Source organism: Durio zibethinus, chromosome 12 (assembly GCF_047325235.1).
Source record: "Durio zibethinus cultivar Kanyao isolate XHJ-2024 chromosome 12, ASM4732523v1, whole genome shotgun sequence".
Classification (NCBI taxonomy): Eukaryota; Viridiplantae; Streptophyta; class Magnoliopsida; order Malvales; family Malvaceae; genus Durio; species Durio zibethinus.
In genome coordinates, this window is record NC_143173.1 from 4267754 (window position 1) to 4286377 (window position 18624).

The window sequence follows — 18624 nt, forward strand, 5'->3', positions numbered from 1 at the left end:
GCTTGTTATTTACTTAACAGATCACCATCAGTTCCTTTGAGATTTGACATTTTAAAAAGAGTGTGGATAGAAAAATATTCTTCATACTCTCACTTAAAAATTTTCGGGTGTAAAGTATTCATGCATGTGTCAAAAGAACAAAGGTAAAAACTTAACAATAAAGTCATACAATATGTGTTTGTAGGATATAGTGATGAAGAATTTGACTATAAGGTATGAGATTCAGTAAAAAAAAAAAGATAATCAAAAGTAGAGATGTGATCTTTCATGAAAAAAAACCATAGTAAATCTCAAAAAAATTAAAAAAATTATACGGGTTACTGTTAAGTGTGATGTTTCAATACTAACAAAGGTTTCACAAGAAAAAGCCATAGATGATGAAAATGAGCAAGAAATAAAACTTAAAGATATAAATGAACCAACTATAATTAGTGATGAGCAAGATGTAATCAATTTTGAGCAAGGGAAGCAATCTTTTTTACTTGAAAATGTTGAACATAGGAAGCTACCTTTGGCATTCGGTGGTGTAGAGTCTCAACCTAAAAGATTTACTAGAGAACATAGGCCATTTACTAGATATCCAAGTTCAAATTTTATTTTAGTTACCAGTGAAAGAAATCTAGAGAGCTTTCAAAATATGCAGGTTATTCTGGATAGAAAGCACTAGTTAAAAGTAATGAAAAAAAAGATGAAGTCAATATAAAAAAAGGTACTTATGATCTTATTAAACTTTTAAAAAATAAGAGGCCGTTAAAAAATAAATAAGTGTTTAAGTTAAAAAAAGATGATGACAAACGAGCAAGGTACAAAGCTCTATTGATAGTGAAAGATTTTTTTCAAAAACCAAAAATCGATTTTAATGAAATCTTTTCTCTAGTTATGAAAATGAGTTTCATTCGAGTGGTACTAAGATTAACAGCTAGTTTGAATCCTAAGTTTGAATAATTTGATGTTAAAACTGTATTATTGTATGGTGACTTGCAGGAAGATAATTATATGAATCAACTTGAGGGTTTTAAAGTAAAAAAGAAAGAACACTTAGTTTGTAAATTAAAGAAAAGCTTGTATGGCTTGAAACAAGTTCCACGACAATGATACAAAAAGTTTGATTCTTTTATGATGAGCTATAGCTATAACATAAAAGAATGACAGTGAATCTTTATGTGTATGTCAAAAAATTCTCTGATAGTAACATCATTATTCTATTATTATATGTTGATGATATGTTGATTGTGAGATAAGATGTTGATATGGTTTGTAAGTTGAAAGAACAATTGTCTAAGTCTTTTGACATGAAAGATTTAGGTTCAGTAAAGTAGATTCCAGTATAAAACATTATCCAAGATAAGAGAGCTGAAAAGTTATGGTTGTCACAGAAAAAGTATGTTGAACATGTTCTTAATAGATTCAACATGTAATATGCTAAATCAGTTAGCAGTCCATTTACCAACCATTTTCATATGAGTAAAAAATCTTATCTGATAACTAAGAAATAACAACTAACTATGTCTAGTATTCCTTATTCTTTTGTAGTCAATTCTTTAATGTATCTTATAATTTATACAAAGCCTGACATTGCTCATGTAATTAGTGCAGTGAGTAGATTTATTTCTAATATAGAAAAAGTTCACTGAGAAACAATGAAATTGATTTTTAGATATTTAAAAGGCACTTTAAAAATGTGTTTGAGTTATGAAATTTCATAACCAATTTTTAAAAGGTTTACTGATGCTGACATGATAGATGATTTTGATGGTAAAAAATCTACTTTAGGATATTTGTTCACTTTTACAAGAAGAGGTGTTTCTTGGCAGTCTAAGTTACAAAAGCGTATTGTTTTGTCAATTATAGAAGCTGATTATATTGTAGCAACCGAAGCAGATAAAGAAATGCTTTGGATGAATTGTTTTCTTCTTAAATTAAAGTTGAATCAGAAAGAGTATGTGATGTTCTATGATAGCTAAATGCTTTAAATTTGAGTAAGAGTGTCATGTACCATGTTAAAATGAAGTACATTGATATTAGATATCACTGGTTATATTTCGTGATTGAGGAACAATAGATGCTGTTGAAAAAAGTTTATATTGATGAGAATGTAACAGATATGTTGACCAAGACATTTTTCAGGAAGAAGTTTGAGCTTTGCAGTAACTTAGACGGAATAGGTTTCTTAGCCAAGGTAAATTCTAAATAAAACTATTATGGTGATGAATATCTTTCAAATGGGGTTAAAGGGAAAGATTGTTAGAAAAATGGGTTCTAGCCCTATGTAATTGGATTTGGACTAACTAAAGGCCATAGGCTTTGGTCTTTCTTTTTACACAGAACCCTAGTTACTAAAAAAAAATGTGGTGCCACAAACCTAGAAAAAAAAGAAAAGAGAAAAAAAGCAAAAAAAAATAAAAAAAAATGAGAGAAGAGAGTTGGTTGAACGAAAGTGGATCCATGATCCGATTGAGTTGAAATTTTTGTCAATAAGTTTATGATTCAGAGTTTTATATTTAAAACGGTGAAGATCGAATTTAAAGCTTTTTAAGAACAATCTGGAGTGTATTTATTGAGTCACTTATTTGGGAAGATTTTTTTAATTATTGATTAGCTCTGGTTTTAGCTAGAGAAAAATTTTGTATATCTATTATTTGATAGTAGAGATTTTTTTTCTGATGATCTATAATTTTTCTTTCTACATTAAAAGGTTTTTTAAGTAAATTTTGATGTGCTTTATTTTTTTTTTTATAGTTGATTGTTAATTATTATATATTATTATGAATTTATTGTGATATATTACTTATACATTATTGTATTTATTGCTGCAGGTCCTGAAAAAATCTACGATGATGACAGAAACCGAATTGAAGCAAGGCTAGTGGCAACTAAAATTCAGCTGCAAATATGGCTGTGGGGTGGCTGCTAATAAATAGGGTGGCTCGGCAGAGGAGGGTTGGTAGAGTATGTGCTAACCGGGCACTAACGATGTGGTTGAATACAAACCAGATCTTGTTGATTTTCGAGTTTTACCCAAAAAAAAAACAATCATTGCCATTCTATTCCAGGCACCTACCCTTCTCCTATATATCTCCTCCAAGTTCTAGGACAGCACCAAAATTCTAGCCAACCATCAAGATGCAACAAGCCACCGGCTCTAACTGTCACGTTGCGGTCTTAGCCTTCCCCTTCGCCACCCACCCTCCTCCACTCCTGACCATCACTCGTCGCCTAGCCTCTGCTGCCCCAAGCACTTTGTTTTCATTCTTCAGCACTGCAGAATCCAACACCTCTCTCTTCTCCACATCCCTACCAATGCTACCAAACATCAAAGCCTATAACATTTCGGATGGTGTACCGGAAGGCCATGTTTTTGTTGAGAAGCCCCTGGAGGACATCGAATTGTTCATGAAAGTGGGGCGTGAAAATTTCAGGAAAGGAATGGAAGTGGCAGTGGCAGAGACGGGGAGGAAACTGAGCTGTTTGGTGACTGATGCATTCCTTTGGTTTGGTAAAGAGATGGCAGAGGAGAACAGTGTAGCTTGGGTGCCATTTTTTGTTTCAGGAGTTTGCCCCCTTTCTTCCCATGTTTATACTGATCTCATCAGAGAAAATTTTGGAGTTGCAGGTAGTTTTCTACTTTTTCTTTCTTTTTGCTCACTTAGTTAATCTCTCATTTTGATTCATTTAGTTAATCTTGTCTAATTTGAAAAACTTTATTACTTTCATGCTGTTGTTGGATTAATTGTAGAGACATTAATTCTGCTAAAAGGGTGTAAGAAAATTTTTATAAGTGCAAGTATAAAAAATTAGTTGTCCTTTTAATTTGTAGGAATTAGTGATTTATATATACTTCACTTTCTTAAAGTAATTATGGCATGTCGGTTAGATTTAGGCTTAGTTTTGCATTCGAAAGTTATTTTTGACCTAAAACAACATTTCAATTTAAAAATCTTGTTTCTTCCAAAAATTTTTTCGATCAATACTAAACTAGCCATTAATACTGATAAAATTGGCCCATGGCCATCTACCTTGTAAGTCTATATTTAATTACACATCAAGTCATTCATTTCATGGGGTTGGTTATTACCTGCATCTATATATGTAAATACAGGGATTGTTGGGCGAGAAGATCAAACCCTCGACTTCATTCCTGGAATGTCTAAGGTACGCATCCACGACTTGCCTGAAGGAATCGTCTCTGGAAATCTGGGATCAATTTTTTCTCGCATGTTGCATCAAATGGGCCAAGTGCTACCTCAGGCAGCTGCAGTCTTCATAAACTCATTTGAAGAACTAGACCCTGTGATTACAAATGATATGAAATCCAAGTTCAAAAAATTCCTCAACGTCGGACCTTTGATCCTTTCAACACCACCACCAGCAGTCCCAGATTCACATGGTTGCCTTGCTTGGCTTGACAAGCAAAAACCTGCAACAGCGGCATATATTAGCTTTGGCTCGGTCGCAACCCTACCTCCAAACGAACTTGTAGCAGTGGCAGAAGCATTAGAAGCTAGCAGGGTTCCTTTCATATATTCTCTCAGAGATAATTCAAAGGTAGATTTGCCTAATGGGTTCCTAGACAGGGCCAATGGTATAGTGGTGCCATGGGCTCCCCAGATAGATGTGCTGGCTCATAGTGCTGTTGGGGTGTTCATAAGTCATGGTGGTTATAACTCAACGCTAGAGAGCATAGCAGCAGGTAGGGTGCCAATGATTGTCAGGCCATTTTTTGGGGATCATGGACTCAACGGTCGAATGGTACAGGATGTCTGGGAGATTGGTGTGATTGTTAAGGGTGGAATTTTCACAAAGAATGGCCTAATCAGTAGTTTGGATCTAGTTTTATCCCAAGAAAAGGGGAAGAAAATGAGGGAGAATTTGAAGGCAATCAAGGAACTTGCGCAAAGAGCAGTTGGACCAGAAGGTAGCTCCACTGAAAATTTCAAGGCATTGTTGGATTTAGTATCTAGGTAAAATTACTACTCCCCAGCATTGTGTTTTCAAAGGCAATATGGAATTGTCTGGCCTTCAGGTTTTATCCCTTGGACGATCAATCCATCCTGTCATCTTATTTGTTATATAATGACAGACTCGTAAGAAAAACCTTCATTCAATCCATCCCGTCATCACATCTATCATATCATTGATTTAAGAAAAGTTTTTATTGAAAACAGAAGAAGAGATCGTATGTCCTAAGTTAAAGATATGACCAGAAGTATATAACCATACCAAATCAACCATCGTTGAAATAATCTCTTCAAGGGGTCTGCATGAACCAATGCAACCCAAATGGATCCAAAATTGCATGCCATAACCATTCGTTTAGGTCAATTAATTATTATAAAAGATTCTATTAATTAGTTTCTAAGATTTTTCTCTATTTATTAATTAAACTCTTATTCTATATCAACTTAAAAAATAAGTTCATGTATTGCTTTGATTTGCATAAAAAACACCTGTTTTAAATTAATATTTCTCATATTTTATTTAATCATCAAATTTTATCAAATTTACCCTTTTATTTTAATTTTTACTTAACTGATCAATTAAAATAAATAATGTGTGATAATATTATTATTGTTTTTGCCATATTAGTTTATGGTTAACTTAATTTGTTAGTGAAAAAAAATGCGAAAATAAAATTCAAATATTTATTTATAAATTTTTATAAGTATAAAAAAATAATATAATTAAAAGGCTAAATCACAAATTAATCCTATTATTTTTAATCTTCACAATAGTGAGCCTGAAAAGATTATGAAAATAAAAGCAGCACATTCCCTGGCCGCCCAGAGCCCACGTCCGTTCCACGAAACAGCTTGGAAAGAAAAGAAAAAGGGAAAAACGAAAGCCAAAAATTAAAATCATCCTTCCTTTATGCTCTGCAAACAAACGCGACCTTATCTCTCTTTCTCAAAACACTTTCCTTTCCGTTTGTCTCTCTAAAAACTTGATCATTCTCATCAAGAAAAAACCAGGCCAGCTTTTTCAAGTTTTCTACTACAAATTTCTCTCTCTTATTATCCAAATTTCTCAGCTTTTTTGTTAGAGAGAGAAAACAGAAACACAAAAAAAAAAAAAAAAGAATCAAAATCAGAAGTCCAATTTTCTTTTTAAAAGAGAAAGAATCGAAAATTGTGAAGGCATGGGTCAAGCTTTTCGCAAGCTCTTCGATACCTTTTTCGGTAACACAGAGATGAGGGTATTTATCTCTCTATTTATTTCTTTATCTCGTTTTAGTTTTTTAACTGAATGTTTCTTCATCGTTAGGGTTTTTTTTTAATCCAATTCTCCGGTTTATAATTTAATGTAGAGTTGAAGAAAATTTTAACCATTGATATTATAGCTTGAAAGCCCTGAAAAAACGACGTAGTTTTGCTGAAGATCGCATCTCCGATTAAATTCTGCTAGAAACTTGGTAAATGAATTTGTAGATGTCTGTAGATTTAGCTAAATCGTTTCTTTGTTTTCTATTAAATTCTGTTAAAAAAATGGGATCAACATGTGACGTATAAATACTTAATTGTATTATGATTTTTTTGTTTCGTGGAAAATTTGTCACTTTTGGGTGTTTTGAGGAATGTATTGGCATCATAAAGTACCGTTGTCTGTCTTGTCAAAAACTTGATTTTTGTTGGTTCCATGACATGGGAGTGGCAAAGCCAGGTGTTTTATGTCATAAATTGAGTTTTATGCTGCAAGTATTTACATTTATCATGTTGTTGGTAGAAAAGAAAATAATTCTAAATGCATTTACTCTTCAGTATTTGCTATTGCTTGTTCTGGCTGGAAAGAGATAAACGAAAAACACACCAATAATTGGATGGTTCCGTTGTTAATAGTATTGAGAAGTTAGAGTAACCTAACTTACTATTGTTTGTCTTCACTCTTGGTAAGGCTCAACATCTATTTGCCACTTGCACAACTTGGATATTTTCGCTTGTTTTTGGGTTCTATTATAATAGGACGTATAATAGGTAATGCAGAACTAGAATATTTAAAACTGGCAGACCTTTTCATTTGTTGAGTCCCGTTGCCATCTAATTATGGGTTATGTTTTTTAAATTGGTCAATTTTATTGGCAAAAGTCTTCTTGTGAAGAAAATTTTTTTTTATTTAATGTTGTCTTTTTTTCCTTAAATTATCTAGTTCAATGTAGTAACAAGAAGTAATTAAATTTTGTGGATTAGTTCTTGTCACTGTAACTAGTGCATCTAATATTTCCTTGGCAGTTCCTTGCCATTGAAGATGATAAGAATCCTGTTAAACCAGATACTCTAGCCAATGCAAAAGGAATCTTAATGCTGTTTTGATGTACCTTTTGGGTGGTTGTCTTATCTAGAAAATGTACAGTAATTATTTTTTAATCTATTCCTGAATTAGTTATGTTATTCATCTGTAATCGTGAAGCATGAAGTTGCACTAAATGCACATTGACATCATTTAGGTTTTGATGCATTCCTAAAAACGTTTGTAACGTCTATAGTTCATGCATTATTGTATGCTTATTATGCGGTCGAATTATATGTGATTACTTTGGGGCATTTAATAATATCGTGCTTACTTGATATTCTCCATTGTCATTAAACCATGTTGGAGGATCTAAAAGTAGTAAATAATGCTTGGTATTATGAACCTGAGAATGATTGAAGTCAAACAGTGGCTTCATGTACTCGATTGTTGAATTTAGGTGCTGTGGTGGATATTCTTAGATGAATTAAATTTTTATAAGTTCAAATGTATATTGTCCACTTGTTTAAACTTGAGACAATGTTTTCATTTGAGTCAACCCTAGAATCTAGAATCCAAGCCAGTGCATTTTTGAGATAATAGTATATTGTTAAACTTTCTGAATTTAAGTAGTAGCATGTTTCTCATATCTTCTCTGTACCACATCTGGGCATTATTATTATTATTATTATACCAGCCTGTTTATTGAAGGCTTTTCTCGTTTATGTTTACTCTTATAATCAGACACAAGTGCTGTTGACTTTTTTATTTCACTTTATATTCTCCTTTCTTATGTGTTATTTTTCTGGAGCTGGCTTAGGTTGTGATGCTTGGCCTCGATGCAGCTGGAAAAACAACTATATTGTACAAGTTGCACATTGGAGAAGTTTTATCAACTGTCCCCACTATTGGTAGGCAACTTACACTTAGCAACTTGATTTTAGAAATGGCTGATTATATGATTGTGGCTCTTATATTTTGCTGGTTTTTTTTGTCCTCACTGGAGCTCTTGACAGTATTCTTTTCTTTTGTTCTTCTCATTATAAATATAAATAGGCTTTTATGGTGATACTCTTTCAAAATGCTTGGACCTTGTTTTATTGTGTTGGTTTTGTTGTTTGACACATTCTCAGCCCTTGTTTGCTAAAAGTGACATGCAAGATGCCACTTTTGGAAGGACTAAAACTAATTTTCATCTTTTCCTTTTCAAAATGCAATCTTGAAAATAGAGTTAAATTTCAAGGCTTCAGAAAACTAGCAAAGCTATCCAAGTGGACTAGCGAGCCTGTATAGCCATTACTTTGCTTGGATGCTCTTGCATCTATGAAAAGATTGTTTTTTCCTGGTTGGCCAAATCACTAATAAAGGGATCGTATGGTCTAAGGAAATATTACCATTCAATACTATTTTTCCACTCTAGGCGTTCTCTTTGCTTGTATTGCTGATTAGTTTAGACTCACTTCAATAACAAGTATTAGCTAATTATTTACAAAGTTTCCCCATCACTGTGTCATGCACCAGCTTTGTATGGCAATATGGTTGTAGTCTGGGACAGGGAGATTGCGCTTCTGTAGTCTTTGTCCCCATAGGCATTAAGTGAACAATGTGGTTGAGTTGTATGAACTCTGATCAGTGTGTATTAAATGCATAATTGATTAGTTTTTTTTTTCTTGGTATTAATTTCTTTTCCTTGTATAATCTTTGGAATCTGTTTCTTTTTCTCAAAATTTCCTCTTGGCATATATCATCGATTAGTTTTCTGATGTTTTTGTCCTTTTTCCTTATATAATCTTTGGGATCCATATCTCGTTTTGAAAATTTCTTCTTGGCTTTAAATTAGATGTTATGAACTTTTTTCTTGAGGTGGATAGACAAGTTGATATGACAACTGAGTTCTTCTTGTTGTCTCCTCCAGGTTTTAACGTGGAGAAAGTTCAATATAAGAATGTTATATTCACAGTTTGGGATGTTGGTGGACAGGAGAAACTAAGGCCACTTTGGAGGCACTACTTTAATAATACAGATGGATTGGTGATAATTATCTCTCTCTCTCTCTCTCAAAAAGAAAAATGTTTTCTCCCTTTTAATGTTTCCTCTGATTGATATTGACCCGAATATGTGCCATTTATTGGTTACTTAGACTGCAAAAACCTTCCAGTATATTGAAATTAAACTTATTCCCTTTTTATCTTATAGCTGACATTTCCCCTGATTTTACCATTTTATTTTTTAATTTATTTTTTACATTATGTTTTCTTTTGTTGTCATTTCAGAGGGAAACTTGTTTATTGAAATTTGAGGGATTAGATACAGTATCAAACTAGGAGTTTTTTTTTTTTTTTTTTTTTGTAAATTTCTGTGTTGGTTAATATTTCACATCCTTAAGTCAACTGAAAGATTTAATTTGTTAAATTGTTTGTGCTCTGTTTTTCACTACTGATTGAAAAGATAAGCACATTCATAACTCTCTCTAATATATGTCTGTGCAGATCTATGTTGTTGATTCCTTGGACCGAGAGAGGATTGGGAAAGCTAAACAAGAATTTCAGGTTGTAAATGTAGAACTTATACAATCTTGTTAGACATTTGGGCATAACATTGTCTCATTTTTCTATGAATGTTCTTTCAGACTATCATTAATGACCCATTTATGCGCAACAGTATCATCTTGGTGTTTGCCAACAAGCAGGACATGGTACGTATTCTGTTAGAGGTTTATACTTGTGTCTTTAGGTGTATATTGCAAAATGCAAGTGGTATCCACTAGATGAACTATTGAGAGTGCAGGCATGCTATTTTGCGTAGTATGACATAACAATCTCTTGGATATTTTAATGTTGAAAAGGGATTCTTGTCTTTCCATTTGCTGCTGTTCTGCTTCTTATGGATCCTCCTTATTTTATTAAGAAGTGTATTTTTCTTTCTTACATGTAATGGAAAAGTTATTAAAACATCCAAGACATTGGGGATATTCTGTATTCTAAAGTGTCAAACTATAGTCCCTGTTTTGGTATATGCTTCTGGATCAGCAAAAGATTAATAGCATCAAAGAAACCCACACTTTAATATTGCATATTAATATTGCATATTTTTATGTATATAAAATTCTAACTTATTTATGCTCTGTGATCTTCAATATAGTTTAACATGTCCGCTTATCATAGTTGTATTGCATCTAACCTTTGAAAGAAGATTTATTAACAAAACCGTGCCTCATTGTTCATTATCAATAAAATGTGGCTTTTGTGTATAGCTGTGTGTTTGATGAATTCATTTATTGTTTATCTTGTGTTCTTGTTTCTGAACATAATGTGATGCCACATTAGCCACCCTCCATTCCCTTCCTTTTTTTCTAACATTAGCAATTTCTGTGAAAAAGATGCCTTAATTATGACTCAATAGGATATTCCCCAATGAATTCTTGTATGAGATTTAAATCCTTAACCCAGGGGTCCTTAAATTTCTAGTTTCCCTTCCTCTCTCATTCACCTCAACATTTTCCTACTTGAAGAAGGTATCGTTTCACCATTGTCTGAAGACTGTAATTGCCTCGAATTGACCATATGAGGCATAATGATGGATAAAGCGTGTGAAATTGGAGCTTGGGTGCTTTAGTTCCCTGGACTAAACACTTTTGAAGTGTTGCTTTTTGGTTGGATGAAATTATGAAATATTAGGAGTCTTTTCAGTGTTCCCTGCTAAAAAGGGAAGCAGAATAGAAATTGACCAGGCTGTTGTGAGGGTATTATTAGTGCAGTTTGATTAAATTATGGCCTGTTAGGAATATATATTGTGGTCCTTGCCTAGGATAATGCAGCATTTGAATTTTGAACCACAAGGACAGCTTCAAGAGTGCTTATTGTTATGTTTGATCAGATTGTAGAATGTTCAGAATTTTTTTTCTGGTTGGTGTCACTGCTAGAACTGACTGGGCTGGGGTGTTGTTGATTGCAGTAGCTCATATGTGGTTGACTGCCGGTGATGTCAACTGCAGGACATTAACACATATTAATAATTTTGCCTACAAGCTATTCTTGTGATATTATCCTGTTTCATAAGGAGTCTTTTCAGTGTTCCCTGCTAAAAAGGAAGCAGCATATAAATGGACCAGGCTGCTGTGAGAGTATTATTAGTGCAGTTTGATTAAATTATGGACATATTAGGAATATATATTGTGGTTATTTCCTAGGATAATGCAGCGTTTGAATTTGAACCAAAACGACTGCCACAAGAGTGCTTATTGTTATGTTTGATCAGATTTTAGACTGTTAGGAATTTTTTTTTTCCTGTTGGTGTCGCTGGCTAGAACTGACTGGGTTGGAGTGTTGTTGATTGCAGTAGATCATATTTGGTTTACTGCCCGTGATGCCAACTGCAGGACATTAACACATGTATTAATAATTTAGCCTAAAAGCTATTCATGCGATATTATCCTGTTTTTGTATCCTGCTGCATATCATTTGCATCAATAGTATCAAGTTATTCATGTGATCATAGTATGTTTCTCTATCCTGTTAGGGATCTTCTGTATCCATACTATTTCGCACCTGTACTGTCTAGCATTCATTTCACAGACTTTCATATGTTTTTAAGATGCTATGATTTACTCTGTAAAGTATGCTATCCAGGATGCATCCTTAAGTACTCTGGGCCATGCATCCTGCCACCTGTATTTGTTAGTCCTAACATGAATTTCTAGATCCCTCTATTTAACCTGCATGTGCATCTGTTTTGTTAGATGGTCTACACTGCATCAGTGGCTCTCTCTTTCCTTGTGTTTTTTTTGGAATAATATATACATGATATATACATCCAAGGTAAATCAGTTGTAGGTTCTGTGGGAGATTTTAGCCTGTTAAATGAGGCTTTATTCTAAGAACTTTGGTTAAACAATGGATTCTCCAGAGTTGGTATTCCCCCATGGCAATTAATGCTTAACCAAACATAAAACCAAAATATATATAGAAATATTTCATTGTGAATTTATTTTTTTTTTTGGGAGAAGGTGGAAGCCATGAAGTTAGAGCGTAGCTAATCCAGACAAAAAAGGTTGTTATGAAAACTTGTCACTTCCTAACTTGAAATTCAATGGTTCTGTTTGGATTTCCTTAATGATGGAATGTGGAGATTGAGTGTGTGACATGTTGTTTCTGTATTTTCCTGTGCATCAATATCTGATGTTTTTAACAGTCATCCTTTTAGTTTTGTTTTTAATCTCCATCAAATTTTCTAGATTAGCTGTTCCATGGCAGATGAAAAGAGCTCGAGTTTCTCTTCCCTCTTCCTTCTCTCTTTTTTTGGTGGAATAGTTGAGATGAATAGAAGACTGTCTAGATTAGCTGTTCCATGGTAGATGAAAAGGGCTAGTTTTTCTTCTCTGTTTCTTGCTTTTTTTTGGTGGAATAGTTGAGATGAATGCAGCTGTCTTCGATGAGCATTTTTTTTTTTTTTTTGAGCTTGCTTATTGAACTTGCATTTGGTTCCTTGTACTATGATGCATACACCGAAGTTTCCTTGCACAAAATGTCTGTTACATTGCATCTGATTTTGTGTTTTGTCCTTCCAGAAAGGAGCAATGACCCCGATGGAGGTATGTGAAGGATTAGGTCTTTTTGATCTGAAGAACAGAAAATGGCACATACAAGGCACTTGTGCCCTTAGAGGAGATGGCCTCTATGAAGGATTGGACTGGTTAGCTGGAACTCTCAAGGAGATGAAAGCAGCTGGATATTCATCACTGGGTTCATCATCATTCTAATGATACAGGTTGGAAGTATTTCTCTTGCCTATATTAATCTCAGCTACATCATCAGAGGCATTGAAGCTTATAAGCCATGTTTAACCGCCGGACGTCTGGAGTGGTAATTAAAGTTATATTTTTCTAGTCTAAAGCTGATGAAATTTACTTACTAGGGTGCTTCCCCTTCGCCTTATGTGGCACATAGACGAGAGAATTCCTCCAATGTGTATATTAAAAAGGCAGGTACTACGAATGAAAGTCGTTTACTCACTGGGGAGATTTAGATTGACCCATAGACTCTTATATTAAGTGGAAAATGGTTTTCAATTCTCTCTCTCTTTCTCTGATTTTGGACGTTTTTTCTGCAAATGCTGTGCAGATTTTTAAAAAAGAAAAAAAAAACATGTTTGAATATTTGATCCCATCTTTCTTACATTCGAAAGTCTTCATACCAGGCTAAACTTTGTGGTTGAACCATGACCTGTTCGAAATTAGACTTCCTGCAGTTCAAAGACCTTTTAAAAGACCCAAAAATAAAAAAAAAAAGCTCCTAAATAATTGCCCTTTATTGAATTGAAGAATTTCATTTCCATTTCACCGAGAGGAATCATAGCGCCCCGACTCAGCCAAGCAGCATGTAAAAAGATTGAAATCGGAGTAGAATAGAATCACTTCGTAGTCATGGCCTCATCATTGTAAAAGAACCTCTATGTCACGCCGTCGACTTGCATAGGAAAAGATAAGCGCATTCAGGATATATTAGAAAGTTATAAGATAATAATTTAAAATTTAATCCAATTGGCTCGTATAAATATTTTTAAGAAAATATTTAAAAGATTAGAATTTGAATATCAATACGATGTAGTTTCTTCTGCTATAAAAGGAAAAATAATATGATGGAAGATTCTAAGACCTGTATCACTCCTAATTTCGATGTGAAGTCTATAGATTAGCCTGAGAACTATAATGCCACATGGGCAACAGTCAATTCGGCAAACGTTTGATTACTACAGTCATATTTTTGGGTTTTTTAGATAAGGCATGCCTGGATTGCCATGTCATTTGTCACTAGAAGGACTCGTCAAATATCTTACTTATATCTTAACAAGATAGTTATTTTAAAAGTGATTATTTGACGTTTAATTTGTCTAAGATCATTAAATATAATTTATATCTTATTTAAATTATTAAATATAATTCACAATTATTCACGAAAAATTTTTTTTAACTTAATATATATCTCATTAATTATTAACTATCTTAATTTTATCACTGTCTATCGTCTCTCATATATAAAATGGTAAAGAAATCCAGGCACGTAAAACATTTTTATATTTAACACCTAAGCTTACTTTCTATGAAGCTTTACACACACTTCTCTACCATCTTCCTTCCTTTTTTATTTTACTTAAGATAAATCATTGACTTGAACGTCAGAATGTGTTTTAAATAATAATTTTGACACCTCCTAATTATGTTCTTTAACTATAAGTTCAAACTTTCCTCCATTCGATCTCATCTCAATATTTCCCTATTAAGACATCCAAAAATACCATTAACAAAAACTATAAATAAAAATTATTTAACTTTAAAAGATATTTGAATTAATTTTATGTTTACAAGGTAGCAAGAAAAAATTTTTATTTTTTACTATTGAAACAAGATGATACCAAAAAAAAAAAAAATCAACTAATAATAATAAAGTATAGTTGGAAGTAGGTAGAATTGAGAAAAGAATGGATTAAAAGTCCAGTATTTACAACTTTTTCAACAAATGTAGACAATGGGGAAAATGGATTTGTTTGAAATTTCTTCTCCCAGTTGTATGGATCACTGTGTGGAGTGGTGGGGGGATTGACCCGCCATACATTGGAAAAATGTATTTGCTGTGATTTTCTTTTCCGCATAAATTGGTATTACAGAAATGCACGGCCAAAAATATTTTCAAAAGATAAATGATGTCCAGGTCAAGAAATAGAAAAGCAGTCTTGGTCTGAGATTGGAATTAATTAATAATGAAAAAAAAAAAAGCCAAAAGTCTAGTTTTGAGACTCAAATTTTTTTTATTTCATTTCTTGCTTTCGAGTTTTGTTTTCTTAAAATTAATAGAGTTAAAATGAATTTCATACCAGGACTTCATGATATATATATATATATATATATATATATATATATATAATAGAACTTCATTTAGATGCGTTATCTGCCACTTAATCTAGATTTTCTTGTAGAATTCTTTTTCAATGGCTGTTTCAAAGGTCCAAGAACGTGAATTTCTCGATGTGTTTATCATGTGTTCTTGAGTTTTAGAAATATAAATACACGTAAAAATTTTACAAATCATGTTTACGAAGTTTTGGTACAAGTAAAAATTTACACATTTAGAGATGATAAAAAAAATCGAAAAAAGAAAAAACATATTTAAAGATGAAATCAAAAAATTAATACTGCACAAGTCAAAAATCTCTATCATTGTCCTATCAAAAGATTATGCTTCGTCAATATGGTGTAGTAACGAACTTATGAAAATACTCAAACATAGAAAATCCTCTCAACATATTGTTTTACCAGTTTTCTACAATGTTGATCCAACCCAAGTTAAGAAGTAGATAGGAAGTTATGCAGAAGCATTTGCCATACATGAAGAAAACTTCAAATCCAAAATGAAAATGGTATAAAGATGGAGGATTGCTTTAACAGAAGTTGTTGATTTAGGAGGCATGGTTCTACAGGATAGGTACATTTATCATTAATCAAGTTCGATACTATGTTGTACATATGCTCCCTTTCCTAACAATTCTAAACTTCATATTCTTAGTATTCATGTATTAAATCGAGCTAGGTTTGGCCAAGCTTATACTTAATATTAATAGTTTATATACTTATTCAGACTTAATCTAATCCAAAATTATGAGTCTCAAAATTTTTTCAAGCCTGATCTAAATTAAAAAATAAATAAATTATAAACCTATTCATTTAACTTAATTTATATAATAAAAAATTAAAAAATATGATTAAATTAATTTTAATGGAATTACATTTAATTCATATATAAATTAAAAATAAAAATTATATATTTAAAAATTAAAAATAAAAACTAAGTTTAATAAAAAATATATAATTTTAATTTTTAATTTATATATATATAAATTAATTTATATATAATTCACGTATTATAAAAATAAAAATGTTTATATATGTGAATTCAGATCGAGTTGGGTTCGGATTTTAAATTTTTTGTACAAGATTAGGTTGAAATTTAAACGGTTATAAAAATTATGTCTAAGCCCGTTTAACAAGTTTTAATTTCTTGTTCAAAATCTCTTAAAACTTAAATGGACCTTCAAGTTTAGGTGAATAGTGTGACCCTTAAACAAGTCTATTCTCAATCATCATTTTATTTCATGATATTAGTTTTATCATCTATGTATATATATCCACCACGAGAGCAAAAAAAATAAAAAAAAGTTTTATTAAATTTATGTTGGTTTAATTTGTTGGTTTATTTAATTTATATATTAATTATATCATATATTATATGTTGAATAATGTTGCATTAGATTGTAATTTTTACTTGAACATGTAATGTCATAAAAAAGTTAAAATTTATGCAAGAAAAGAGCAAACACATTAATGATTTTTACTTAATTTTCAAGATTTTACCTATTGAGTTATATTTTAAATATATAGTTTAAAATATATCTGTTAAAATTTGTAGCATGAATCATAGTTCATCCAAGATATTGTGAAAGAAATTCAAAATAAACTTCATCACACTGCTTTATATGTCCCTTATTATTTAGTTGGAATAGATTCTATTGTGACTTGCATTAATTGATGGTTAACAGAGGATGGATCAAATGAAGTTGGCATTGCAGCAATTTGTGGAACTGGAGGGATTGGGAAGACAATCATTGTCAAAGTTGTTTACAATCAAAACATCCTGAGATTTGAAAGTTGTAGTTTCATTGCTGATGTTAGAGAAACAAGTCGAGAGCGCAATGGCTTGGCTCAATTGCAAAGACAACTTATTTCAGATATTCTTAAAGGGAAAGCACACAAAATATACAATGTAGATGATAGAATTAATAAGATCAAAGAAGCTATATGCTGTAGAAGAATTCTTCTAATACTTGATGATGTTGATGATACGGAAAAAGCAACAGAATTAATAGGAACAGGAATACATTTTCATCCTGGAAGTAAAATCATCATAACTAGCAGGCATCGATATCTACTTAGTGCTGCTTTTACTAGCCAAAAGTTTGATTTGGAAGCATCATTTCCCAAGGCGTTTGAAGTAAAAGAACTAACTTCCAATGAATGACTTCAACTTTTTAATTGGTATGCCTTCGGCCAGAACTCTATAATTGAGAGTTTTATGGAGTATTCAAGCAGGATAGTGAAATACTGTGGTGGACTTCCATTAGCTCTTCAAGTTTTGGGTTCTTCTCTGTCTGGCAAAAGCATGATTGTGTGGGAAAGTGCATTACAGAAATTGGAAGCAATTCCTGATAGCCAAATTCAAAAGATTCTAAGAATAAGCTATGATTCCCTGGAAGATAATCATGATAAAAATTTAATCCTTGACATAGCTTGTTTATTCATTAGGAAGGATAGAGATTATGGAACAACAATTCTTGATGGTTGTGGTTTCTATACAACAGTTGGAATTGAAATTCTCATAGGCAGATCTCTCCTCATTGTTAATGAAAAAAACAAGTTAATGATGCGTCAAATGGTTAGAGATATGGGAAGAAAAATTATTCGCCAAGAATCTCCTAACCTTAGGAAACGAAGCAAATTGTGGAATAGGGATGCATTTGACGTAATAAGAAAAAAAAATGGTAAGAGACTTCATTTTAATCTACTTGTTTTTCTTTTTTACCCCTTACAAAGAGGCTACAAGCTAGGGAACCTTAGACCTATTGAATGACAGTTTTTAAGGATGATTACATAAATTAACTGAGCTAAGTTTTAATTTTCATTTTTTTTTGTATATGTTTTTAATTTTATCATACGACCAATATTTTTAATTTTTTTAAAATTTTATTTTCAAGTTTCCGAAGCAATTAAATGTCTCACCCTTGACCTACAAGGATTGCTAGAAGAAAAGTTTGGAAGGAAAACTACAAGTCTACATTTTACAAAGCTTTCGAAAAATCCATTTTTCATGTCAAAGGAGGTTGATATGGAAAGTGAAGCATTTTCAAATATAAATAGACTTAAACTACTTCAGTTGGATCATGTAAAACTTAAAGGAGGCTTCAAAGACTTCCCCCAAAGGCTTAATATGGTTGCGCTGGCATGGATTTCCTATACAATCTATCCCAAAGGATTTTGATATTAAAAGTATAGTTGTTCTTGACATGCGAAACAGTAGCCTGAAACATGCTTGGAAGGATACCGAGGGGTGATACCGCTATTTTCTTTTTTGTTTTTTCTCTATAGCAATACCACATTTATATAAAGGATAACGTCATAAATATTTTTTAAATTATAGTGAAATGTTTAATATAATACTAAATTTTAAAAATATTTAATGGGGTACATAATTTATAGAATTATTAATGAATGTGATATTTGTAATTATATCTAAATAATGACATGTAAAAAATAAACATTTTTTTCAATATCATATTAATTAATAAATTCACATGAAA

The 18624-nt window shown here is 32.1% G+C and overlaps 3 protein-coding genes across 4 annotated transcripts; all 3 read left to right on the plus strand.

Moving 5' to 3' along the window:
• Positions 1 to 2905: 2905 nt before the first annotated feature.
• LOC111296738 (anthocyanidin 3-O-glucosyltransferase UFGT-like) lies at positions 2906 to 5170 on the plus strand. Its single transcript, XM_022891178.2, has 2 exons — positions 2906 to 3613; positions 4100 to 5170. The coding sequence occupies exons 1-2, from the start codon at positions 3124 to 3126 to the stop codon at positions 4963 to 4965; spliced, it is 1356 nt and encodes a 451-aa protein (XP_022746913.2). The 5' UTR covers positions 2906 to 3123; the 3' UTR covers positions 4966 to 5170.
• A 612-nt stretch (positions 5171 to 5782) lies between these two features.
• On the plus strand, positions 5783 to 13291 carry LOC111295915 (ADP-ribosylation factor-like). 2 transcript variants are annotated; one of them, XM_022889752.2, is made up of 7 exons: positions 5783 to 6193; positions 6305 to 6409; positions 8042 to 8132; positions 9137 to 9252; positions 9711 to 9770; positions 9851 to 9916; positions 12788 to 13291. In XM_022889752.2, the coding sequence occupies exons 3-7, from the start codon at positions 8048 to 8050 to the stop codon at positions 12977 to 12979; spliced, it is 519 nt and encodes a 172-aa protein (XP_022745487.1). In that variant the 5' UTR covers positions 5783 to 6193; positions 6305 to 6409; positions 8042 to 8047; the 3' UTR covers positions 12980 to 13291. The 2 variants fall into 2 exon arrangements, with proteins under 2 accessions (XP_022745487.1, XP_022745486.1); XM_022889751.2 differs by lacking the exon at positions 6305 to 6409 and having other exon boundaries at positions 5784 to 6193.
• Positions 13056 to 17288, plus strand: LOC149515599 (disease resistance protein RPV1-like). Its single transcript, XM_089741734.1, has 3 exons — positions 13056 to 13082; positions 13135 to 13204; positions 16810 to 17288. Exons 1-3 carry the CDS (start codon positions 13056 to 13058, stop codon positions 17286 to 17288), a joined length of 576 nt encoding a protein of 191 aa, XP_089597860.1.
• Positions 17289 to 18624: the final 1336 nt, after the last annotated feature.